General features: G+C 47.4%; 1 protein-coding gene across 3 annotated transcripts in view; it reads right to left on the bottom strand.

The window, feature by feature from the left end:
* GOLGA7B (golgin A7 family member B) overlaps nt 1-7,906 on the bottom strand; it is a 38,113-nt gene extending 30,207 nt beyond the window's left edge. Inside the window, exon 1 of one of the 3 annotated variants that reach the window (XM_084846626.1) lies at nt 7,528-7,906. In XM_084846626.1, the coding sequence (XP_084702752.1) occupies nt 7,528-7,599 (72 nt within the window). In that variant the 5' untranslated portion in view covers nt 7,600-7,906. The remainder of the gene's footprint in view (nt 1-7,527) is intronic. The other 2 variants (XM_084846628.1, XM_084846627.1) reach the window with 2 other exon arrangements.
* Between the last annotated feature and the right edge of the window lie 18,080 nt (nt 7,907-25,986).

The following is a 25,986-nucleotide window of genomic DNA, read 5'->3' as shown; positions in this document are numbered from 1 at the left end:
GGCAAAGAGCATGATTCATTGAGAAGGATGTGGGGAGAGAGCTGTTATTTCTGGGTAAGGACAGATACCAGGACAGACATTAGCACTGGGCAGCCCTGCTTAGTTAGAACAGCTACCACCAGGAACATGAAGGAACCTAATGGAAACAAAACCAAGCAACACCAATCAGATACAATGGTTCCAATCCAAAGGATTGGAAAGGATACCAGCTGTGCAAAGATTTATCTGGCAAGTAGGATCGGAAAAACCATCAAGACAATTATCCTCAGGGGAGTCCAGAGGATAATCTGCTCAGGAGAAACCTCAGACAGGCCTGGCAGAGCTTTGCAGGCTGGGTGAAGATCTCCTGAGGTCACCTCTTTGCCTATGTTTTCCCAACCACTTTCCACATCCCCCACCTAGCCCTACAGAATGGTGCCATGGGGCATCGGAGCTCTTTGACTTCCATGCACCATGAACTACAACAGAGGTAGTTTCCTCTCTTAGGATGGGCTCATACCTGCAGGTATCCTTCTGGCAGACTGATGTTCTGTTGGGCATTGCTGCTACATCTGGAACATAGAGGTTATGTACATTTTAACTGAAAAAGCCTCTTTACCAGATGTAGTGATGGCTAAAAGGGTAGGCACATTCTGCATCATGAAGCATATTAATGGAAAGGATGAAGCCCTGTCATGGGCTTCCCAAAAGCTTCTGGTTAGCTGATGTTGGAAACAGGATGCTCAACCAGCAGGGCTCTTCTTATAGGAATGTCACAGGTATTAGAAATAAATTAGCCAAGATAGTCAAAGCATACCTCTTCTTATGTAAGTGTTAGGGTGCCCAGAGCTAGGAGTGAACTACAAGGAACTGAGAGCTCTGTTAGTGTCCTGTTTGTTGTTGTTGTTGTTGTTCAGTCATTCAGTCGTGTCCGACTCTTCGTGACCCCATGGACCATAGCACGCCAGGCCTTCCTGTCCTGCACCCTCTCCCGGAGTGTGCTCAAGTCCATATTCATTGCATCGGTGATGCTGTCTAGCCATCTCATCCTCTGTTGTCCCCTTCTCCTTTTGCCTTCAATCTTTCCCAGCATCAGGGTCTTTTCCAGGGAGTTTTCTCTTCGCATTAGGTGGACAAAATATTTGAGCTTCAGCTTCAGTATCTGCTCTTCCAATGAGCACTCAGGGTTGATTTCCTTTAGGATGGACTGATTGGACCTCCTTGCAGTCCAGGGGACTCGTAAGAGTCTTCTCCAGCACCACAGTTCGAAAGCATCAATTCTTCGGCGCTCAGCCTTCCTTATAGTCCAGCTCTCACAGCCATACATTACTACTGGGAAAACCATAGCTTTGATTAGATGGACCTTTGTCGGCAAGGTGATGTCTCTGCTTCTTACTATGCTGTCTAGGTTTGCCATAGCTTTCCTCCCAAGGAGCAAGCGTCTTTTAATTTCATGGCTACAGTCACCGTCTGCCGTGATCTTGGAGCCCAAGAAAATAAAATCTGTCACTGCTTCCATTTCTTCCCCTTCTATATGACAGGAAGTGATGGGGCCAGATGCCATGATCTTCGTTTTGTTAATGTTGAGTTTCAAACCAGCTTTTGCACTCTCCACTTTCACCCTCAACAAGAGGCTCTTTAGATCCTCTTCGCTTTCTGCCATTAGGGTGGTATCATCTGCATATCGGAGGTTGTTGATAATTCTCCCGGCAATCTTAATTCCAACCTGTGATTCATCCAAGCCGGTGTTTCTCATGATGGACTCTGCATATAAGTTAAATAAGCAGGGTGACAATATACAGCCTTGTCGTACGCCTTTCCCAATTTTGAACCAATCGGTTGTTCCATGTCCGGTTCTTACTGTTGCTTCTTGACCCTCGTACAGGTTTCTCAGGAGACAGGTAAGGTGGTCTGGTACTCCCAACTCTTTAAGGATTTGCCACAGTTTGTTGTGATCCACACAATCAAAGGCTTTAGTGTAGTCAATGAAGCAGAAATAGACATTTTTCTGGAATTCTCTTGCTTTCTCCATGATCCAGTGAATGTTGGCGATCTCTAGTTCCTCTGCCTCTTTGAAACCCAGCTTGTACTTCTAGTAGTTCTCGGTTCACATACTGCTGAAGCCTAGCTTGTAGGATTTTGACCATAACCTTGCTGGCATGTGAAATGTGCGCAATTGTATGGTAGTTTAAACACTCTTTGGCATTGCCCTTCTTTGGAATTGGAATGTAAACTGACCTTTTCCAGTCTTGTGGCCATTGTTGAGTGTTCCAAATTTGTTGTTATATTGAGTGCAGCAATTTAACAGCATCATCTGTTAGGATCTTAAATAGCTCAGCTGGAATACTGTCATCTCCGCTAGCTTTGTTGTTACTAATGCTTCCTAAGGCCCACTTGATTTCACTCTCTAGGATGTCCGGCTCAAGTTCAGTGACTGCACTATCATGGCTATCAGGGACATTAAGATCTTTCCTGTATAGTTCTTCTGTGTAGTCTTTCCACCTCTTCTTAACCTCATCTGCTTCTGTTAGGTCCCTGCCTTCTTTATCCTTTATCATGCCCGTCTTTGCACTAAACGTTCCCTTGAGATCTCCGATTTTCTTGAAGAGATCTCTAGTCTTTCCCATTCTGTTGTTTTCCTCGATTTCTTTGCGTTGTTCATTTAAGAAGGCCTTCTTGTCTCTCCTTGCTATTCTCTGGAACTCTGCATTCAGTTGGGTATATCTTCCCCTTTCTCCCTTGCTTTTCACTTCCCTTCTTTCGTCAGCTACTTGTAAAGCCTCATCAGACAGCCACTTGGCTTTCTTGCATTTCTTTTTCTTTGGGATGGATGTAGTTGCTGCCTCCTGAACAGTGTTACGGACCTCTGTCCATAGTTCCTCAGGCACTCTGTCTATCAGGTCTAATCCCTGAAATCTATTCCTCACCTCCACTGTATATTCAGAAGGGATATGATTTAGGTCATACCTGAATGGTTTAGAGGTTTTCCTTACGTTCTTCAATTTAAGCCGAAATTTTGCAACGAGCAACTCATGATCTGAGCCACAGTCAGCTTCAGGTCTTGTTTTTACTGACTGTATAGAGCTTCTCCATCTTTGGCTGCAAAGGACATAATCAATCTGATTTTGATATTGACCATCTGGTGATGTCCATGTGTAGAGTCGCCTCTTGTGCTGTTGGAAAAGAGTGTTTGCTATGATCAGCGTGTTCCTTTGGCAAAACTCTATTAGCCTTTGTCCTGCTTCATTTTGTACACCAAGGCCATGCTTGCCTGTTATCCCGGTGATTTCTTGACTTCCTACTTTAGCATTCCAATCCTCTATGATGAAGAGGACACCTTTTTTTGGTGTTAGTTCTAGAAGGTGTTGTAGGTCTTCATAGAACCGATCAACCTCAGCTTCTTCAGCCTCAGTGGTTGGGGCATAGACTTGAATTACTGTGATGTTGAATGGTTTGCCTTGGATTCGTACTGAGACAATTCTATCATTTTTGAGATTGTACCCCTGTACTGCTTTTCCCACCCTTTTGTTGACTATGAGTGCTACTCCATTTCTTCTGCGGGATTCTTGCCCACAGTAGTAGATATAATGGTCACCTGAATTAAATTCGCCCATGCTTGTCCATTTTAGTTTGCTGCTTCCTACTGGTTATTCTGCAGTCTTGAATCTTAATGTGTATGTGGGGGGGGGGATGTGCATCTGTGTGCACCTTTGCACTTTGGCTATTGCACTTTTTGTCTATTGTCTATTTCACTTTTGCTAGACAATAATGGCAATCCAGACCTTTCCAAATATACATTCCTCTTGATCTAAGTGCGGCTATTTTTTGTAATGTCATGCTTGCTAGGACCAAACATTAAGCTTTCAGTTTTGCTCAGAATCTGAAGTGATTGCCAGTCTCTGTGATAAAGAATAGGGAGGCATGAACAAGATGAACAGAGAATGAGAGGAAGGAGAGAACAGAGCTAGATGGATAGACCAAGGCTACAATCCTGTTCCCTCTGTGAGTGGCGTCTCATATGACGACTCCCATCCTCAACCAGGTTGCTGCCCTCACCCTCAGTGCTCTGCTGTCATGCCAGCAATTCGTCACTTTAGGGCAACAACTTGCTCCGTTCCCTGGCATGCAGTTGATCCCAAGAGAAACAGGAGAGGAGCCACACACAGAGGCTTGGGCAAGAGTAGGCTGTTGGGTGTCCTAAAGTGAGCCAGGGAGGGGCTCACTTTAGTTTTAGTTTAGTTTAAAGCAGGGGTGGGAGAATCTGTGGCCCTCCAGATGTTATTGAATGCCAACTTTCATCAGCCCTAGCCAGCATGCCCAATGGTCAGGGATAATGAGAGCTGTAGTCCAGCAACATCTGGACAGTCACAGGTTCTCCACTCCTGATTGAGAGGGATGGAGCTGCTGAAACACAGTGCACTTGGCCTGTCAGTGGCACCCTGTGTGCAGAGGTGCCTTGGTGGGGAGGGAAGGCTACATTAGTTTCTCATGAGGGGCCTCTTTGCACCCTGCTCTACTGGTGCAAGTTACATGATTGCAAAAACTCTTGGGCCGCAACCCTGTATACACCCGGGAATAAGGAACTTTGCACGGAATTACACTGTGTGCATGTATCTCAATATGACTTGGTGGTAAAGGAAAGCCATTGATTTGCTTTCTTTTTTGGTCATATGTACATTTCCGAGGAGTACATTAGAGAAGTTATAACTTCACACAACTGACAGCTGTAATATTACCAGCACCAAATCACCAGCAAGGTGTTAGTTATGAACATTATAGCATACAAAAGTTACTAGAAGTAGTATATGAGTGTCTGGCATACAGTTGTGTATATGGTGGATCATACCTGTGATATATAAGCAACTTTGGTTGTGGATATGCTTTCCTAGTTTCAGCACAGTAGTTTATAGCTGGTGTCAGCACGAACTACTCTGATGCCTGGTTGTGTGCAAAATTCCCAATAGTAGTTACCAAAATTGGTGGTATACCACTAGTGTTACAGTTTCCACTGGGAAGTAGTTACATATCTGAGTCCTGAGACATTTTTGATGAATCTCCATGAGAGGCATGAGCAAGACAAAACATGAGAACTGTATTGCTTAGGGATAGAAAGAGAAAACCATATTAAAGGTGAGCAACCAGATTTGAACTGTCACTTCAGGAGGGATGGGGCTTAGATTATTTGGAAAGAGTTATGGGATATTAAAGAGGTATTTTAGAGCAGCCTTCCCTCAACTCAGTACCCTCCAGATGTGTTGGACTACAACTGTCATAATCTCCAGCCAGTGTGGCCATTGGCCATGCTAGCTGGCAATGATGGGAGTTGTAGTCTAACACATCTGGAGGGCATCGGGTTGGGGGAAGGCTCTTTTACAGGAACCTGACATGATGGTATGAAGAGGGAAACTGACAAGAGGAAAATTGATCAGTCTGGTGTCTGGCTATATCAGTCTCCCCCAACCTGGTGCCCTCCCACTACAACTCCCATAGCTGGCCAGGGATGTATGGGAGTTCTAGTCCAACACATCTGGAGGGCACCAGGATGGAGGAGTCTGGTCTGCTGGCTGGGGATTATGGGAGTTGTAGTCCAACAAATCTGGAGGGCACTAAATTGGGAAAGCCTGGTCTATATATTCCGGCTGCCCTCCCCAGCCCTCTATGACACATACAGTTTTTCCTGCCCAATCTGTCTTAAGTTGCCCCCAGCCCCTGAGCTGTGCCCGGCACGTCCCTTGTTGCACCGGCAACAGACCAGCAGGGGGCTGCTGCCACTGCTGCAAGAAGTGTCCCGACACCAGTGGGAAACTCCCTGCGTTCCCTCCCACAGGATGGGTGGTGGTGAAGGTGTTGCCAGAAGAGTTGCTTTCAGCGAAGCCCCTAGTCCCCAAAGCTTGCCCGGTCACGGGGTGGGGGTGTTGCCGGACAGTGGCATGATCCAGCCAGCACACCTTCTGGGGCCCCTCCTGCACAGAGAGCGGCTCTGTTCCTCTTTCATCCTCTCCCTGTCGGCCAGCCGGCTCCCACCTGCGACAGGGAGCACAGACGCCGAAGCTGCAGCTGGAGCGGGGACGGAGTTGTTGTCGGACCAGCTGCCAGCCCAAAGGGTCAGGAACGAGCCCTGCCGCCGCCGCCCAAGGCCCTCGATGGCACAGCGTTGCCTGACATCATTCCAGGGAAAGGGGCTCCGCCCGGGGTGGGGGAGAAGGGAATGCAAGCAGCCAGGGAGGACTTATTAGCATGGGAAGCAGGCGCTGCAGCGCGATGGCGCAGCCCAGATGCCCGTGCCTCCCCTCGGAGCCGGGCTGAGCCTCGGCCAAGGCCACGTTGCAGCGCGTCGGGGACAAGCGCGCGAGCGGGCGTGTGCGAGTCGCAGAGGCGGGGGGAGCTGGGGGGCCGCCGGGCGAGGAGGCGAATGCGCAAGGACCGGGCCTCTGGGAGGCCGCCGCCGCGCTGAGCACCTGGCCGCGCCCAGCTCTGCCGCCCGCCCATGCCAGGGGCGTGAGTTTATTACTGCCCCTCCACAGACCTCACGGAGGCTGCCTCGCGTCCGCAACCCCCCGCCCATGGCCTTGAAAGAAAAAAGGCACTTCCCTGCTGCCACACGGTTCTCTGCTAACACAGAATGTCCTTCACTTTACTGCAGTGCAGGCTGGTTGCTCCAATATCAGTGGGGGGGTGAATCCGCTCCAGGTTTCAGTCAGAAGCACGCTGGAGAGCTCCTTTAGAGTTCTGAGTCTGACTGAAAGCCGGAGCGGATTCGCCGCCCCACTGACATCGGGGCCATCGGCCTCCACTACTTTAGTGGCACAATTCGCTTCCGCAGAGAAATACGCACACGCTGGATATTATGCCACTGCACAGCAACCCATCCCCACTCCATCGCCTTCCCCTTTCTTTCCAAGTGTCGACTCATCCCAGTCTTTTCCTTTAGACACACAGTTCTGCAGCCTTACCTAAAGGATTTTGCTGTCATTTTAGCTGAACTCCCCCTCTCCCCCCCTTGCAGGCCTCTTTGGCCCTCTCAGTCACTGCCTGCAGATCTGAGCAGCCAATTGTAACCAAATGCCCCAATAAATCTGTGTTGCATGGAGAGGATGAGAAGGACATAAAGGGATCAGGGCCCACAGAGAAAAACAGAGCAGATGAGGTGGCTGGAGCAGAGAGTCCTCTAGCCCAAGAGGGATTGTTCACCTAGGCTGATACACAACACACCCATGAGTGTGCGCCGTGGAGTGCACAGAGAAGGCAAAACGGGCTACTCCAGGGCGGAGTGGATCTAACCCCATGGTACTCTTGACCAGCACTGGCCCTATAAATGGGAGGCACCATAACAGGGGTGGGCAAGATGTGGCCCTCCAGATGCTTTGGCCTACAACTCCCATCATCCTATCCAGCATAGACAAAGATGAGGGATGATGGAAGTTGTAAGCCGAAATATCTGAAGGGCCACAAATTGCCCAGCCCTGAACTATCAGGCAGGGAGAGGCTTTATGGTGGGGAGTCAGACAGCAATAACGCTAGCAAGAGAAGGGGATGCTGTTGCAGTACCTGTGAAGCGAGGGTTGTCTCAGTCTCAGCCAGGGGTCTCACAGTGTTTTCAGATGAGCCTCCAGCCCCCATTGAGCTGCCACAAGCACCGTCTCTCTTCCTGCCTCCCGCACTGCATTGCCGAGATGGTGGCCGACCCCAGCATGTCACTGACAAGCACAGCTGTTCAACAGGCCCAGCCAGCTAGATTGACAGTTGCTCATTCACCAAACAAGCTCCCCCTGCAGTGCCAGTGCCCAGATCCAAGATACTATTGGAGCTCAGAGCAGGGAGGGAAGGTGGAGAGGTGCAGACTCCTGTGCTTACCAGCCGTCTCTGGTTTGGATCAGAGCCCCCATCGCAGAGGCTGCCATTCATATATGGGGAGGAACTCAAAGGAGTTGAGAAACTGAAGCAACGGAAGCTGAGAGCTTGAAAGGGGAACCAGAGGCCAGGATGCATTCCTGCGGCCTCTTTGACAGCAAGGGACTTAGTCCCTTGAAATAGTGTTTGAAATAGCAAACACAGAGGGTGCTAGAACAACGGCTGCTGGATCTGGCCACCATCACTCATGCCTCAGTAAAATCCAGATCAGGCTACTGTAATGCATTTAACTTGGGGCTGCCTTTGAGAAGTTTTTGGAGCTATGATTGATATGGCAGCAAGCATGTTGACAGATGCATATTACACAGAACAAAATTTCCAATTTCACTGGTTCCCAGTTTGTTTCTGGACCCAGTTTAAAGTGATGGTTCTAACTTTTAAAGCCCTAAATGGTATGGGATCAAGAAGATGTCTTAAAGACCACCTTGTTCTATATGAATCTGCCCACTCACTCAGATCATCTTTGGAGGCCCTGCTCTATATTTCACTGCCTTCTAGTCTGATGTGGCTATATAGGACAGTGCCTTCTCAATGGTGGCTCCTAGCTTATGGAAAACACACACACACACACACACACACACACACACAGGCTTACCTGGCTCCCCCACACATTTTCAGACAGCAAGTTAAGACCCTGCTGTTTCATATAGCAATAGCTAGCTGTTGTCTTTAGGTGCTTATTCAGTTCTTCTGTTTTCTCACAGCTGGTGTGACTGCATTGCTTTATTATGTTTTTTATGTGTTTTTAAAGTAGGATAGAAATATTTTTAAGCTAGTGAACAAATAAATACAATGATAGTCTCCACCTCCTGGCACTGCCTGCAAGGAGAAGGGATGACTGCAAAAACTAGAGAAGACCCTGGAGGAAGCAGCACAAATCAGATGGTTGAAGGAAGCCACTCACTGCTCTAACGTCTTGGTGAGAGAGACACAATAGGTAGAAAAAGGAACCCAAGCATAGGATTGCAAGACCAAACTTGTAAAGTATAAAGGCACTGTGAAGCTGATGTTTTGCAAGAAACCATAACAGGCAGTGAAGGATATAGGGTAGTCATGGGAGGCAGAGATATGCTGCAGATATGCTACCTGTGAGTGATAAAGAGACTTTAGCTAATCAGTGAGAGGCAAGAGGCAGAAGCATTTTGAGCCAGTGTATCTTCCTTCCCAAAGGTCATTGGCCGACTGATGTCCCCTGCACTGGGAGATTAGAGGGTGCAGTAATGAAGGTGTCTTGACAGACAGAAGAAACAGGCCAGCTGGCTGTGAGCCCATCCTACACAGGCCTTTCCCTGATCAGAAAGGAAGCTCTGTGGTCTTTGACTTCCCTCCTACCAGTCTCTGTGCTGATGCCTGGGAACACAGGAAGATGGATCAGAAGTTGTGATAGTGGTGGAAGTCGGTGCTACTTACACATGGCCACAAAACTGCAAATGCATCATCACAAAAGAGGACACCAAACTGTAGGATTTTCATATGCCAATTTACATGAATGAGAGCAAAGTTAGAAATAACAATTGTTATTGAAATAGAATACAAGACTTCTCACCATAGTGGGGAAGATTGAATAGGTGACCTGACTACCTGCTCAGTCTGCTGTCTGGGTGCTAAGTGTTGATGGGCAACTTCATGGCCCCCACTGCTCTCCCCTTCTTATGGTTCTTTGACTTTAAACCGGACTGGGTAGCCCATCAAATAGAGGACACCTTCAACTAGAGGACTGTCCTCTGCCAGCTTTCCAAACTGAAGGACTGTCCTCTGTAAAGTAGGACACCTGGCCACCTATATGGCCTGGCATGAGATTCAGAGCAGCCTGAGGTCAGAGAATCTCAGGAAGCAAAAACATAGGGAGCAGTGAAGGGTGGTGGCTCCGATGTCAGTGGGGCGGTGAGCCCACTGCAGGTTTCAGTCAGAACCAGTCTAAACTCTAAAGGACTGAAGCACCTTGAATAGCTCCTTTAGAGTTCTGACTGGTTCTGACTGAAACCTGGAGCGAATTCACTGCCCCACTGACATCGGAGCCACCAGCCTCCACTGGGCAGGGCTTCCCTGGGACACCAACTAAACTCATCTAGGAACACAGCAAAGGATGCTCAGCCATCAAAATCAAGACTTGTGGTGAAATGGGGGTGGGTAGGGTAGAGTTCTGTGCCACCAGAAGCAGGATTGGAGCTCAAAGGGGTGGGGGAGATGTTCATTCTCCCCTTGGAGGCAGGGATGCCCCATATTCTCCATGTGACACTAGAGGGCACTATACTACTTTCTTGGAAAAAGCAGGAGGAAACTCATAAAAGAAACCTCCAGGAGAGGTAACATTGCGAAGAGCTAACCTTAGCACCCCTTTTTCTAATTTGGAGGCCTTTTTCTTTCAGCCCTAAATAATCCCTGTCGACATTCACCCCACCCTTTCTCACTGCGTATCAGGCTCCTGGACATTCTGTACAATCCATTCCTCACCATCTCTTGCTTCCACGGGGGCACGCCCTTCAAAAGGAGGTAAAGGTGGATAATACTGTGAATACACAGTAGCATACAGTAGTATTCTACTGCAGTGGACTGTATCATCAGGAACCATAGACGTAATTCCATAGGGATCATCACTGTGCCATTTAGACACCACAGCCTCACCGCATTTCATAGATTCCCTTATGGAAAGGAAGAAGGGGAAGTCACTCCTTGCTCCCACAGGAAGTTGGCCTTTTGTGCTTGATTAGAGATTGGGTCCCTGCACCTCTCAGCATGGTCGTTTCACCCAGCCACAAAGCTAGAAAAAATAGCCAAGTCTGTGTGCATGCAGGAGGGAGCGAGGGAACAGTGGGGGTGGGGAGAGCACAGGGAAGCCCCCTTCCCCATTCTGAGCTAAGGCTTCAGCTGGGGGCGGGGGAGCAGCCGTCAGGAAGCAGCGCCTGAGGGAAGCAGCCAAGTTTGGCCATGCTGTTCACAGCCAGTAATAATAATTGGTATCTTGTGGCTGGCTGAGCTGCTGGCACATGTGGGGTGTGTGCTGGAGTTCTCTGAGGAGACAGGAATTGCGGCAACTCTAAGCATGGCTGTGTTTTGATGGACAGGGAGCAGATTGGCTCTAATGAGGCTGGGGAGAAGCACCTCGGGCATAGCACCCTATGCACAAGGGGAAGGAATACATGCCTGAGGCCTGGACAAATCCCCTAGCATGGTGTGTCTAGGAGAGGGTGGGCAGCAAGCATGGTGGACACATTTTTCCAACAGGACCCCCATGCTTTTAGCTGGATGCCAGACAAATTCAACAGGTGCTGCATTTCTCCACACAAATGCAGGTGAGGCTTCACCTGTTGAATTCCTGCCTTCTGTCTAATGTCCAAAGATGAGGTCACCCAGTTGCCCATTTTGCAACTTAAGTTTGCAGCCTCACTTAAAGTAGATTCCCCCCCCCCTTCTTCAAAGTTCATTCTCTTTTGGCCTAGCCTCCATGTCCTTAGAATTATCATCCTGTGCAAAGCAGCTTCTGATTTATTGAAAACAGTTATCGTGCTGTTCGCCTGCCTTCCCTCCACTTTCCCCAAGTGATCTGGCCCAGTTCTTTTGTCTTACCTCATAGGTCTTGCATTCCAAGCCAATGGACTTTCCCACTCACTTTCCTCTGAACTCTCTCCAGATTGTCAGTGTCCTTATTAAAGGGAGGACCTCATTTCTGCAGCCTGAAGCCTGGGGTTGCTGAGTGGGATGGAATAATCAAATCTTCAGTTTTAATACAGTGATCCCACTAAAGCAGCAGAATACCATTAGCTGTTCTGTAGCACTATCTCTGTTTCATGTGAGTGAGTCTAAAAAGCTGGAATCCATGCTCAGACATGTCACCGCAGCATTGGCCACTTCTACCCAGTTTCACAACCACTCAGAACTTATAACCCTCACATTTTTACTATCACGGAAGGTCAAATTGTATGTCCAAATTGGTTGAGTAAATATATGCAATTTGGTAAATGATGAAGGGAACATGCGATTGCTTCATCATGCACTGAATGTAAAGCATTTGGCATCGGGGGGGGGGGAGATTTGTCCATCCTGGGGGGGGGGGCAAACTAGGTGGCTGCATTGGACAAATTCTGGGGGCAACTAACAACCCCCTGAAAGTGGCAGCACTCTGGCTCCTCCTCCTTGCCTCTCTGGGTAGCCCTGCTGGCTGCTTCCCTGCAGGAACAAATGCCAACAGAAAAGTGGCCACCATAGCTCTCCAGAGAGCTCATCTGGCTCAAATGCCTCACTTTGAGAGGTTCTTCCTCAAAGACAGTGAAGCATTCTGGGTGAGGTGGCCCAGAAGATCACCTGTGCTGCCATTGTATAGGTGATCACCAGGCCCACATCACCCAGAATGCTTCAATCAATCCTTTTTGAGGGAGGGCCGCTCAAGACAGGGGAGAAAGAGAAGAGGAGGAGAAGGGTGACTGTTGTGGGGGAGAGGAGGAGGGTGGTGGCCATTGGGAGTGGGGAGAGAAGAGGAGGAGGGCAGCGAAGGGGGGGACCTAAATACCTGGGGGTGGCTCTGGTCCAGAACTGCTCAGCAACCAGACTCTGGCACCTTACTTCCTGCATCATCAATACTCTTTTCAATTCTAAACCTTGCAGGCAGCTCTGTGCTTTCTGTCACGCAGCTGTGTAGTTAGTCATCTGATCCCAAGGGCTCATTCTTGTTCCTAGGCCCTACAAAGATGGAGGTACTGCTGGTGGGTGGCTCTTCTGTCTGGGGACCTGCCAAGAGCCCACACCCCAGCAGGGGCCCACTGACAAGAACCGCCCGGAGTTGCTCCTCCTCTTCACCATTGAAACCTGCTTGTTCACCTGCCTCACTCTGGCCAAGACAATGGTGGGGGTGATAAGGAGGATCAGTAGATGCCACTGCCTACTTGCTCACTGGATGTCTGCCTGTCAAGCAATGATGAAAAAGACGATGAGGGGTAAAAGCAGCTGGTGACAATGGTGGTGAGAAGATCAACTCACTGAGGGAGGGGGCCTATTGAGGGTATCTTGCCCAAGGGCCCTCAAAAACCTGGAGCCAGCACTGTCTGGGGAGATGGTGTTCAAACAGGATCGCCCAAGACATGTTGCTGTCTGAGGTGAAGGCCAAGATTGAGTCCAACTCCACATACAGAAGCTGACTGGACTGGCATTTGAATCTCACTTCAATAGTGACAAGACAGCATCCTCCACTGTACCTGAGGGCAGCAGGCTAGCTTAATGGGAGTAGGTCAGGCTGTGTGGGATTCCCAGCTCGGTCCTCCAACAGAGGAGAACAGCTAGGGGGCTCAGGTGGAACAACCAGGGGTCTGCCACTGCTATACATACATACACACACACCTGCTAAGGCAGCTGCCTAACTCTGGCTAATGGTTAAGCTAGCCCTTGGTTCAAACACATTCTGGACAGGCCTATATTTTCCCCAATGGGCCAGAACTTAGGGTGGCCATGTGTCCTCTATTTTACAGAGGACAATCCTCTATTTTGAAGGGCTGTCCAGTCCATGTCCGTGATAAAAATAAATATCAGAAGGAAGAGCTGGGCCTTGAAGTTGCCCATCAACAGCCCCTGGACAGCAGAGTGAGTAAGGCACACAGGTCAGTCTGCCACATGAAGGTGAGATGTGCTATATTTCTGTTATATTCATTGTTTCTAAAATTGCACCTATACGTACATATAAATTAGCATATGTACATTTTATGCAAGTCAGTGTCCTCTTTTTTCCTCTTTTTGGGTGATGTACTTCCTCTTTTTTGGCAATGTGTAATTGGCCACCCTAAGATTCCCCACCCTTCCGCCCCAGCTCAGCTGTCAATAGGCAGCATTCCCTTAAGTCTTCCTTTCTAAGCAGTACCAACGCCCCCACTCCTCATTTCCAGGCAGGCAGGCGTCATTTTGTCTCACAATAATGTCTCTCAGCAAAACAAACAAACACAAAGGCCCCATAGGAAATCAATCCCCCCCCCCCAGCCAGGACCCAGGCAAAGCTAGCTATCCCTTCCCAGAGTAAGGATTAACCCCTGCTCTTTCACTGGCCCTCTTCCTTTTAGATCAGGATTCAGTCTTCCTCCCCTGGCTCAGGCACACACACAAGTGACCAGCCATTACAGCATATTGCCTGCATTGCTGATCACTGACTGGTCCATGATGGCCAGCAAACCTCTCTCTTCCTTTTCTTTGAAAAGAACCACTTTAGGGCAAGTCTGATGGATGTGGAGTAGGTAGGGGTGGTACCTCTAGTAATCTGGGTGAGAGTTACAAACAAAACTATGACAAATTCCAGAATCCAGATAACACAGATTGTGGACTGTATATACAGGATGAGAAAGGAAAGCCCTCCTGCTTCCAGAGATAGGCCATACTCAAAGTATGAATTACCAGGTCTCAGGGTTCTTTGACCTGAAGTTTCAGGGCATAAGCTTTCTTCTCGTGGTCTCCAATAGTGGTAAATATTTCAGCATGATGGTCCAGAACGAAGAGGCAAACTATTTTCTGCTCGGCTTGACTTGAGCTTTAGATATCAGCTTCACAGCTACATCCACCAGGTTCAGTCCCGTAGATGCCTCTGGGCTCCACTCAGCTGTGCCACGAGGCTCCCCTACAGCTGCGGTGCCAGCCACTAATCTCCGATATATACGGCCTGAAATTTTGAAGGCCTGACAACCCTAAGTAGGGCAAACCTCAGGCCTACATTTCCAACCAACTCAAGTTTCACCTGTACCTCTCATCATTACAGGGTGGCCAGGTTTCCAACTTTAGAGAGGACAGTCCTCTATTTGAAGGTGTCCTCTATTCAATGGGCTGTCCAGTCCAAGTCTAGTTTAAAGAGAAAGAACCTTAAGAAGGGGAGAGTAGCAGGGGCCTTAAAGTTGCCCGTCCACACTTAGCACCTGGACAGCAGACTGAGCAGGCACACAGATCACCTGGCCAATCTTCCCAGCTATGGTGATATTATGTTGCTATTTGAATTATAGTCATTATTTCTAAATTTGAATATATATATTCCATACCTGATGGAGCACCTGTCCCAGCAGGAATTTACCCATATACTACGTTCAGTATCTAAGGCCCTCCTCTGGGTGCCTCCTCTGAGGGAGACTCAGAGAGTGGCAACAAGGGAGAGGGCCTTCTCAGTAGTTGCCCCCCAGTTATGGAATGATCTCCCCGACAAAGCCTGCCTGGCACCAACATTGTTATTTCTCCAGCGCCAGGTTAAAACCGCCCTCTTCTCTCAGGCATTTGGCAGCATATGATGAGTTTTTAATCAGGTCTTGGATTGTCTTTTGTTGATTGTTTAAAAAAAAAAGATTTTTAGATGTTTTTTAGATTTATGTTGTCTGGATGTGTGCTGTCTGTTTATATGCTTTTTATGTAAACAACTTTGCACTTTGTATAATGAATGTTTAATGTTTTTATTATTATTTTTGGGAACTTCCCAGAGAGCTTCAGCTTGGGGGTGGTATAGAAATATAATAAATGAAATGAAATGTATGCTGTGCATATTGGTGTCCTCTCTTTTTTGATGATTCATTTCCTCTTTGGGGGTGAAGTGTAAGTGGCCATCCTATGCTCGTGGCACAAGTGCATGCCCCAGTCCCAGTGACTCTGCTTCCTCCTTGGCATTCTATGCATGTACACGCACATGCTCAGTTTCATAACATGGCAGAAACATGGCAGTTGGGAGTGGGCACTAGGAGACGTGGGCGTGTGAGTCATGGCAGACCCCACAGCACCAGTTAAGAGGTGGGGTGGCTACAATTGATTGAAGTAGTGGCAACGAAGGGGATCATGTTTATTTCCAGGAGTTGTGGAGTTGTGGTCTTCAAAGGATGCAAGTAACAACCCTCCCTTTTCCCCCAGTTCCTGCAGTGAGCAGTATGGGTAAAGGTATTCTACCAAGATTAACGTGTGCTGATGCCTATGCAACTGTATTTACACAGGGTGGAAGGAAAGGGACCTGGGGTTGGGGCGGGGGGATGCATGTCTGTGAAAAACGTTCCATGTTCCAAGGACCTGGCAGGACGGCCTGTTCCTGGATCTCTCCTCTCTTCTCCACCCTTGGCCCAAGTTTACTGGGGCTTTTTTCTCCTTCCCACGAATCCGGCATCTGGGAATGATTACCTCTTGGCATGGAGCTGAAGAAAGGAAGGCAGGAAGGAGTGAAGCCTGTAGGAGGTGCTGTTACAGACACACAGAGCATTCAGTGCACTGGAAAACATATAGCCAGCACCTTACACAGATTGTCACATGGAAATTTTGCACACTGTTTTTCTGCCATTCACAAAGAGGCAAAGAGGCAAAGTGGCTGGGCAGTTCTGCCTGTGACTGGGCCACCAAGTTGTCAGGTTAGCATGCAGATGTTCCAACCTGGCCACTTTCTCTTCCAAGCAGCAGATATGAAGGTTTCACTCCTTCGTGTGTGTGTGTCTGTGTATCAGCCTGAAGTCACTTAAAAATGCTGATTCACACACACTTACTTCCACCTTCACACTCTTATAAGTTCTCACACCCAACCTTGTGACAATCGCACTCACACCCCAAGGTCTGTCATCCTCCCCTTTCTTCTCCCCTCTCCCCCAAATGCTGCTCATTACCAGATTCAGCCCAGCACATTCATCACCAGCCAGTGATTTTCTGTCAGTGCCAGAGGCTGCTGAGCTTATCTTGCTCCTACCTGTGATAACTGGGGGCCTCAGGTCACCTCCCCTCACTCCAGTCAGTGGGCTTGATAAAGGCATGGCTTTATCTTATCTGAGCTCCGGTGGCAGCCACAGATTAATGGGGCTGAGAGAGCCTGTCTCCCCAGCACAGGTAGGAATGCCAAGGCTGGCTCCCACCTCAAGTAGATGTCCACAATAAAAGTGAAAAGCGGACTGAGAGGGGTGCATAGGAGGAATTCTGGGTGACAGCAACCAGATGATGAGCATGTAATACATGCAGGTAGATACCCAACAGCCACAGTGACAAGGGCAAAGTGGCTCCACTTGAAATGCAGAATAAATTCACTTCCTAGTAGGGCCAGCATCAAGGGTAGGCATGGTTGGGCACCTGCCAAGGGCCCACACCCCAGCAGGGGCCCACTGAGAAGAGCCTCCTGGAGTTGCCCCTCTTTTTCACCATTGCAGCCTGCTTGTTCCCCTGCCTCTCACTCTGGCCCTGACAATGGTGGTGGTGAGAAGGAGGAGCAATAGATGCCACTGCCTGCATGCTCATGGGCTCTCTGCCTAGCAAGCAAACAGGTAGTAGTGGTGATCGGAAGAGGAGGGGAAGGAACAGGTAACAACACTGGTGGGAAGATAGACTCACTAAGAGGGGGCCTTTGCAGATGGCTTGCCAAAAGGCCCTCACAAACATGGAGCTGGCACTGCCTTCTAGATACTTCGGAGGCAGGTCCCCCATGCTGTTGTTGTTTAGACACCAGTTACAGACCTATTTATTTGTGCAGGGGTGTGTGTGTGCTATATTTGCTGTTTTATGGATGGATGGATGGATTGTATTGATGGTTTTATTGTATTTTTTTATATATTTGCGATTTTAAGGTCATGATTTTAATGTTATTTATGTAGTATACCATGTTTTACATAGGCTTTGAGCCACCCTGGGCTATTTGTGAGGAAGGGCAGGATATAAATCAAATAAATAGATGTCACAGATGTTTCCCAGCTATATAAGGAGAGCCATGTGAGCCCTTTAGGCTACAATTCTACACCCACTTATGGGGGGGGGGATCCCATTAAACTCAACAGGACTTACTTTGGAGCAGACCTGTATAGGATTGCACTGTAAGGTGTTATCTGGAGCGTAAGGAGCATTTGGATGCTACTTAGCCAGGCAGAGCAAGAGCCCATGGCTAGGATAAGAAACCCATTTCCATTGTTTGTCACTTTTGATCCAGTGACATATAGCTACACCTGACATCAAAGCTGCCTTCTCTTCATTGCTTTTTTTAAAAAAGGAAAGACTAATCTATGGCCTCTGATCACTTAAAGAAGAATCTTCCTTGTACTTCAATGTGCTTGAATAGAAAATATCTGTCATGTGCTCCGTCATGTTCCTTGCTTGCATCATATCTCTTATCTGGGTTTAAAAAGGATCGGCACCATCAAACACAGATTCTGTGCCTTTAACTGTGGCATAACAGAGATAATTGGATCAGGTGCAAAGTTCCTAATCAGAAAATCCCCATGTTAGAAAAAGATGTACCAGTTGCATTTTTGTCTTTCATGCAGCTATTAAAAGCACAGAACCTCTGTCCATACAAAGGTGGTAACCTATAGAACAGGGCCAGGCAACTTGTGGCCCTCCAGATGTCTTGGCCTACAACTCCCATCAGCCCCAACCAGCATAGCTAGTGGTAAGGCATGGTGAGGGATGTAGGCCAAAACATCCGAAGGGCCATAAGTTCACCACCCCTGCTATAGATGAATGGAAGTGTGTGTACATGCATGCATCCATGTGCATGTGCATTATGCCACCAATTGCTCATTTTAACATATTATAAAGCATCAACAGCTTGGTAATTGCAGTTCCATTCTATACTTGGAAAAGAGCCTATTTTAACTCTGCACATTTCACTGTGATGAGACAATGTGACAGCACAACAGTTCTGTGAAGGGATCTATTGCTGGTTTTGGCTGGCTGTCCACAGTAATTCTTTATTCCCATTTTTGCTGCTACAGATCTCGTCACAGGATCTATAATGTTTGAGCATTTTTAAAGTGTTTCAATCCATATGACAGGCTCCATTCACTTCCCTGCCCCCAGAAGGAATTGACTTCTTCGGATGAAAGTAAAGTGGTTAAAATTAGTGACCCAACTAAGGTGAGGAGGAGAAAACCCTGCTTTCCCTCACCCAAAAACTGTGACATCGGAATCATCAATGTCTGGGGAATTAGCAGATTTTTGTCCCTACTTTGACTCTGTCTGCAATTGAAGCCACTGCAATTGCAATGTACTTCCTCTCAGAAAGGCATCAGTGCCTCTTTTCCCTACCTGCAGGATCCTGACCACATTGGGCTGTCTCTACCCCCCACGGGGTGCACATCCCATACAGGAAAGGAGGCGGCCCCACCGCAGAGGTCCAGCATGACCAAGAGATACAGACTGAATTGATATTTACATCTGTTATCCTGTTTATGTTTATCAGAGGTCTATCAAATTCAAGTGGATCAGTGCCATAGCAGAGTAAATTCTTCTCTTGTTTGAATTTGATATCAGATCCTCTCATGCTCTGCTGGCCGCTATTTCATCAGGAACTCATTAAAAAATAATGAAAAAATGGGGTGGTGGCACCCCACTTGTCATGGGTTGTCATGTTGTGGGAACCGAGGTGCCAGGGGCTGTTTGAGGGTTGTCTAACCCTCAGACAACCCCCACTACCTGGGTTCCCATGACACAACAACCCACAGTGAGCCAAGCACCTACAGGCGCCAAGCAAAAATGTTGCCCAAGGCCACCCAGCACAACATGACAGCCCCTGTGGGTAAATTAACCCACTGTGGTCTGTCGTGTTGTGCGAACCATCTTACTTTGGGTGACGAAGTGAGCAGCTGAGGCCTCCCTTTACCCCAGATACTGGAAGCATGAGGTGGGGGCGGGGGGTTAGCAAGGCCATGTATGTTATTTCAGTTGTGAAGTACATAACTAACATTTTCCCTTCTCCACTACTTTCCATGTTTTACAACTGCTTCTACTTTCCTTGATACATTAGAGCAAAAACAAAACAAAAAAAACCCTGTCTGCCAACTCTGATTAAAACAAAATACTCAGAACATGTGCAGTTTCACATTTTAAACTCACTTAAATAATAGCACCATCATGACTGCAGGAATAAGATGGGGTTTGCTTCTGCTTCCCTGACGCTAAACACATTTGTTGCTGTTGTTCAGTCGTTCAGTCGTGTCCGACTCTTCATGACCCCATGGACCATACCACGCCAGGCCTTCCTGTCCTGTGCTCTCTCCTGGAGCGTGCTCAAGTTCATATTCATTGCATCGGTGATGCTATCTAGCCATCTCATCCTCTGCCGTCCCCTTCTCCTTTTGCCTTCAGTCTTTCCCAGCATCAGGGTCTTTTCCAGAGAGTTTTCTCTTCGCATTAGGTGGCCAAAATATTTGAGCTTCGGCTTCAGTATCTGTCCTTCCAATGAGCACTCAGGGTTGATTTCCTTTAGGATGGACTGATTTGACCTCCTTGCAGTCCAGGGGACTCGTAAGAGTCTTCTCCAGCACCACAGTTCGAAAGCATCAATTCTTCGGTGCTCAGCCTTCCTTATAGTCCAGCTGTCACAGCCATACATTACTACTGGGAAAACCATAGCTTTGATTATGTGGACCTTTGTCGGCAAGGTGATGTCTCTGCTTCTTACTATGCTGTCTACGTTTGCCACAGCTTTCCTCCCAAGGAGCAAGCGTCTTTTAATTTCATGGCTACAGTCACCGTCTGCCGTGATCTTGGAGCCCAAGAAAATAAAATCTGTCACTGCTTCCATTTCTTCCCCTTCTATATGACAGGAAGTGATGGGGCCAGATGCCATGATCTTCGTTTTGTTAATGTTGAGTTTCAAACCAGCTTTTGCACTCTCCACTTTCACCCTCAACAAGAGGCTCTTTAGATCCTCTTCGCTTTCTGCCATTAGAAACCTCTGCGTATCGGAGGTTGTTGATAATTCTCCCAGCAATCTTAATTCCAACCTGTGATTCATCCAAGCCGGTGTTTCTCATGAAGTACTCTGCATATAAGTTAAATAAGCAGGGTGACAATATACAGCCTTGTCGTACTCCTTTCCCAATTTTGAACCAATCGGTTGTTCCATGTCTGGTTCTTACTGTTGCTTCTTGACCCTTGTACAGGTTTCTCAGGAGACAGGTAAGGTGGTCTGGTACTCCCATCACTTTAACAATTTGCCACAGTTTGTTGTGATCCACACAAAGACTTTAGCATAGTCAATGAAGCAGAAATAGACATTTTTCTGGAATTCTCTTGCTTTCTCCATGATCCAGCAAATGTTGGTGATTTGATCTCTAGTTCCTCTGCCTCTTCGAAACCCAGCTTGTACTTCCGGTAGTTCTCGGTTCACATACTGCTGAAGCCTAACTTGTAGGATTTTGAGCATCACCTTGCTGGCATGTGAAATGAGCGCAATTGTGCAGTAGTTTGAACACTCTTTGGCGTTGCCCTTCTTTGGAATTGGAATGTAAACTGACCTTTTCCAGTCTTGCGGCCACTGTTGAGTGTTCCAAATTTGTTGGCATATTGAGTGCAGCACTTTAACAGCATCATCTTTTAGGATTTTAAATAGCTCAGCTGGAATACTGTCATCTCCGCTAGCTTTGTTGTTACTAATGCTTCCTAAGGCCCACTTGACTTCACTCTCAAGGATGTCTGGTTCAAGTTCAGGGACTGTACTGTCATGGCTATCAGGGCCATTCAGATCTTTCCTGTATAGTTCTTCTGTGTAGTCTTTCCACCTCTTCTTAATCTCATCTGCTTCTGTTAGGTCCCTGCCTTCTTTATCCTTTATCATGCCCATCTTTGCACAAAACGTTCCCTTGAGATCTCCGATTTTCTTAAAGAGATCTCTAGTCTTTCCCATTCTGTTGTTTTCCTCAATTTCTTTGCATTGTTCATTTAAGAAGGCCTTCTTGTCTCTCCTTGCTATTCTCTGGAACTCTGCATTCAGTTGGATATATCTTCCCCTTTCTCCCTTGCTTTTCGCTTCCCTTCTTTCGTCAGCTACTTGTAAAGCCTCATCAGACAGCCACTTGGCTTTCTTGCATTTCTTTTTCTTTGGGATGGATGTAGTTGCTGCCTCCTGAACAGTGTTACGGACCTCCGTCCATAGTTCCTCAGGCACTCTGTCTATCAGGTCTAATCCCTGAAATCTATTCCTCACCTCCACTGTATATTCATCAGGGATATGATTTAGGTCATACCTGAATGGTTTAGAGGTTTTCCTTACGTTCTTCAATTTAAGCTGAAATTTTGCAACAAGAAGCTCATGATCTGAGCCACAGTCAGCTCCAGGTCTTGTTTTTACTGACTGTATAGAGCTTCTCCATCTTTGGCTGCAAAGGACATAATCAATCTGATTTTGATATTGACCATCTGGTGATGTCCATGTGTAGAGCCGCCTCTTGTGCTGTTGGAATACATTTACTTGGGAATAAGCACTATTTCAGTGTAGAAAAAGAGAATATATATTTTTAAGTGAGCATCTGTAACCATGTACATGCCTGGTTTGTGCCCTTTGGCTATAAAATGTTTTTTTTAAAAAAAAATAAGAAAGGATGCTGCAGTAAGGAGTGTCAGCTCCAGTATGCCCATCTAGGGTAGACATGGCTGGGCACTTGCCGAGGGCTAACACCCCAGCAGGGGCCCACTGACAAGAGCGCCCTGGAGTTGCTCCTCCTCTTCACCATTGCAAGCTGCTTGTTCATATGCCTCTTGCTCTGGCCAGACAACTGTGGCAGTGAGAAGAAGGATCAGCCAATGCCCCTCCTACTTGTTCACTGACACTCTGCCTGTCAAGTGGTCGCAATGGTGAGAAAGAGGAGGAGGAGCAATTATCTGGTGACAATGGCAGTGAGAAAGGAGATTCAGGGATGGAGGGGGCCCAGTGAGGATGTCTTGCTGCCCAAGGACTCTCCAAAACCTGGAGCTGGCACTGGCCCATACCATCCCAGATGATAATACTGGACCTGTTTGCCCATGCTCCAGTTACCTTCTGCTCTCTTGATGGTCTTTCTCCCCACCCGGGCTGTGAGGCCCAGGACTTCAACCCCAAAGTCCATCCCTAGGGGCACCAGTGGTATGCAGAGAGAGGACGCCAGGTTAGATCTTAGCCCATTCCATCAAGTGAACTTTTGCCAGGCTGTTTCCTGTCTCCTATGCCAAGTTCAGGAGGAAAGAGCAATACCCCCCTCATGCCTCCATTATTAGCAAGGATATGATCTTCCTCCCTAAGCCCTGCCCAAGCAGGTGTAAAGCCGCCACACTCAGCTAGCAGCAATTCCCCCTCCCCATGGGGCAAAGACCGCAGCAGGGGGAGACGACTCATTGATTCTCAGGAGCAGGTTACCAGCAGGAGTCCCCTGACTGATAGCTCAGATAAAGCCTGGAGAAAAATCACTTTCTAATGGGTCTGCCTCAGGAGGGGCAGCCGGTGCAGCTGAGCCGGTTTCCAGGGAGTCAAAGGCATGTATGGACTCTGCAGCCTCCTCTGAATGGAACCTACAAGGAAAGCAGTGAGGGAGGGACTCTTCTTCCCTTTGTGAATGGCCCTGCCCTTTCCCAGCTGGAACAGAGAGAGACCAGCGGAGGAGTATTCCAGTGTTCATCGCAGACCTTGGGAGTGCTATATTTAAACAGAGCAACTTCAAAGCACCAGGAAGCTGTTGCAGAACTGAAATCCATTAACACATCTGATTATAGCCAAAATTGTGCTGCTGCAAACTCAGACTGTGTCTTGTGCTGCTGAACAGTTTCTTTTGGCATAATAAAATCTTGTGGGTAAGGTGGCCCTGTCTCCTCCACAGGACAGTCCCCTTCTGAAGGACTGCCAGAGGACAGTCCTCTGTTTGAAGCCATCCTGTATTTTAATGGTGGGCAACTTGTCACCCTGCAAATGTTTTGGCCTACAACTCGCCTCTGCCTTAGCCAGTACAGCCAGTAGTGAGGGATGATGGGAGTTGCAGACCAAAACATTTGGAGCGCGGTAAGTTCCCACCCCTTCTGTATTTGAAGGGGTGGCTTCCAGTATAAGTCTAGTTTAAAGAGAAAACACCCTAAGAAGGCAGAGAAGCAGCCTTGAAGTTGTCCCTCAACGGTCAATACCAGGATAGCAGACCAAGCAAGCACACAGGACAGGTGGCCACAGTCTTCCCTGCTATGATGAGATACGTTGTATTTCTATTTAAATTATAGTCATTATTTTTTAAATTAGCATCAATGCATACAAGTTAGCACACACTAATTATATGCAAACCTATGTCCTCTTTTGTCCTTTTTTGGGTGATGCATTTCCTCTCCTTTGGCAATGCATGTGACAGCTACACTATTTGCGGACAACAATCCCTTTCCTTAGGTTCGTGGCATGATTTTCAGAATCCTGCAGAGAGTTAAGCCCATCAGTGAGTTTAAAACATGCTGTATGTTGGATTGTGGCAACTGTGTTTTTAAGCATTCAAAAGGGGATTGCAGTTTGTTCTTGCACTACAATACAGACATTTTCTACTTACATGAATATACTGTGTTCATATGTGTATAATTCTCCAGCAATCAAAATGTATATTTCCTTTAGGATTGCAGACTTCTTTACTGACCCCTTCTCCTGCACCTTTAATCGTAATTTGATCTTTAGACTTTGCTGGTGCCACTGCTTATCTCCAATCTGTAATAAGCTTCTCTGACTGATTTCTGAAGATCAAACTCTTGTTGTTGTTAAAGTCACAAGAGCTGTCCAGGACAGATTCTACCCCCCCCCCCCCGCTCATTTCACAACTCTAATTTTCTTTAGCTTTAGTTATAACCTTGTTGACTTGGGTTTGACCAACCTTCATGCAGCTAGTGAAGTAGGTAATAATGAAGTACGGCAGAGGATGGGAAGGGAAATTTTCCACCTGTGAACTTTTTAAAGTTAATTTATCTTAGGATCTATCCAAGTCCAATTTGGGGCAATTCCCCCTCTCTCAGCAGTCCCTCCAGACCCATCCCATATTGTTTAGGATGGCCCCCCAACCTTCTGCAGATGCTTTTGGGGGCACAGGGGGCTACAGGAGGGGGGGGATGAAAAGCTTTCCTTCCATTAATTTCATTGTTAACTTACTTTTGGATCCAAGCCACTGTATCAACCATCTGAATTAATTTCCTGCTGCAGGAGTTCACTAACACGTCCAAAAACCTGACCATGTCAGCAGAAATATCCTCCAAAGCAGATTGGGAGCCATTCAGATCCATCAAGGACAGGTCATTCTAACTGGTCTACCATCCCTGAAGAAGTTAAGAGAATCCATAAAACCAGCCTTCACCAAATAGCAATCCATGCATGACAAAGGAGCCATCACTGGCTCCCCCCCCGCCCTGCCACAGAACATCCTCCTGCTGTGTACACAACATCAACCTGAGGGTGTGACCTGTCATGTGTGTTGAACCAAAAGACTACCAGGAGAGGCCCATGGCATTCATGATGGCCATGAAGTCCTGAGCCACACTTGTTAAAAAGGCTTTGGGATGGAGACTGAGGTTACTCAAGACCATAAGCTTAAGGAGGCTCAACACCTCCTCTGTCAGCTTAGTCAGAGAGTTTGTTAGGCTGAAGGATGGCCGGTACACCAACAGAATCCTTTATCTGTCCCAAATACTGAGCATCTAGCATATACACTCCATATGAACTGCATCTTAGTTCAGGAACATTATACTCAACATTCACTGCTCATGGGCTTCTTCACATGGAGCTTTTATCCTGCTATTGAGATTGATTACTCACGGAAGTTTGCGGTCCTTTAGATGACGTCATTAACCTTCAGGGTGTCCCCCTCACTAAATGACCTTTATTGCATTTTTTAAAAAGATTGGAGATAATGAGCTATCAAATTACAGCCTTTGCATTCTCTCACAGAAAAGGAAAAGCCTCAATAAGAGGAGCGAGACCACAGCGTCATCTAGCCACTGCATAATGAAACATATGGAAGACTCAGAAAAGGGGGGAAAGGAAGGGGAAGGAAGCATGTGTAAAGGGAGTCCATCATGATCTTGCATTTAAAATGGAAGCAGAAAGCCCCATTTTAAATCTGGGATTTTAGGCTGGTGTAGAGATGCTCCATAGCTAGACGTTCTCCAGTAATCCAATGGTCAGTCTCACCCCATAATTTTGAAATCACTGATACCATGGTGCCTTTCTGATTAAGTTTTTGGGCCTTCACTTCACTCCCACTCCAACTCCAACCTGGCCAATTACATTTGAGACATTTACTGGGTACTCATCTGATATCCAGCACCCTTTTGACTCCCTATACCAAGGGTGGGCAACTTGGGGCCCAAAAGATTTTTTGGCCAACAACTCCCATCATCCCTCACCCTTGGCTATGCTGGCTAGGGCTGATGGGA

The sequence above is a fragment of the Heloderma suspectum genome, chromosome 3 (genome assembly GCF_057233095.1).
Source record: "Heloderma suspectum isolate Gila_16-S chromosome 3, 16-S_ref, whole genome shotgun sequence".
NCBI lineage: Eukaryota > Metazoa > Chordata > Lepidosauria > Squamata > Helodermatidae > Heloderma > Heloderma suspectum.
This window is presented reverse-complemented; position numbering and strand designations above follow the sequence as displayed.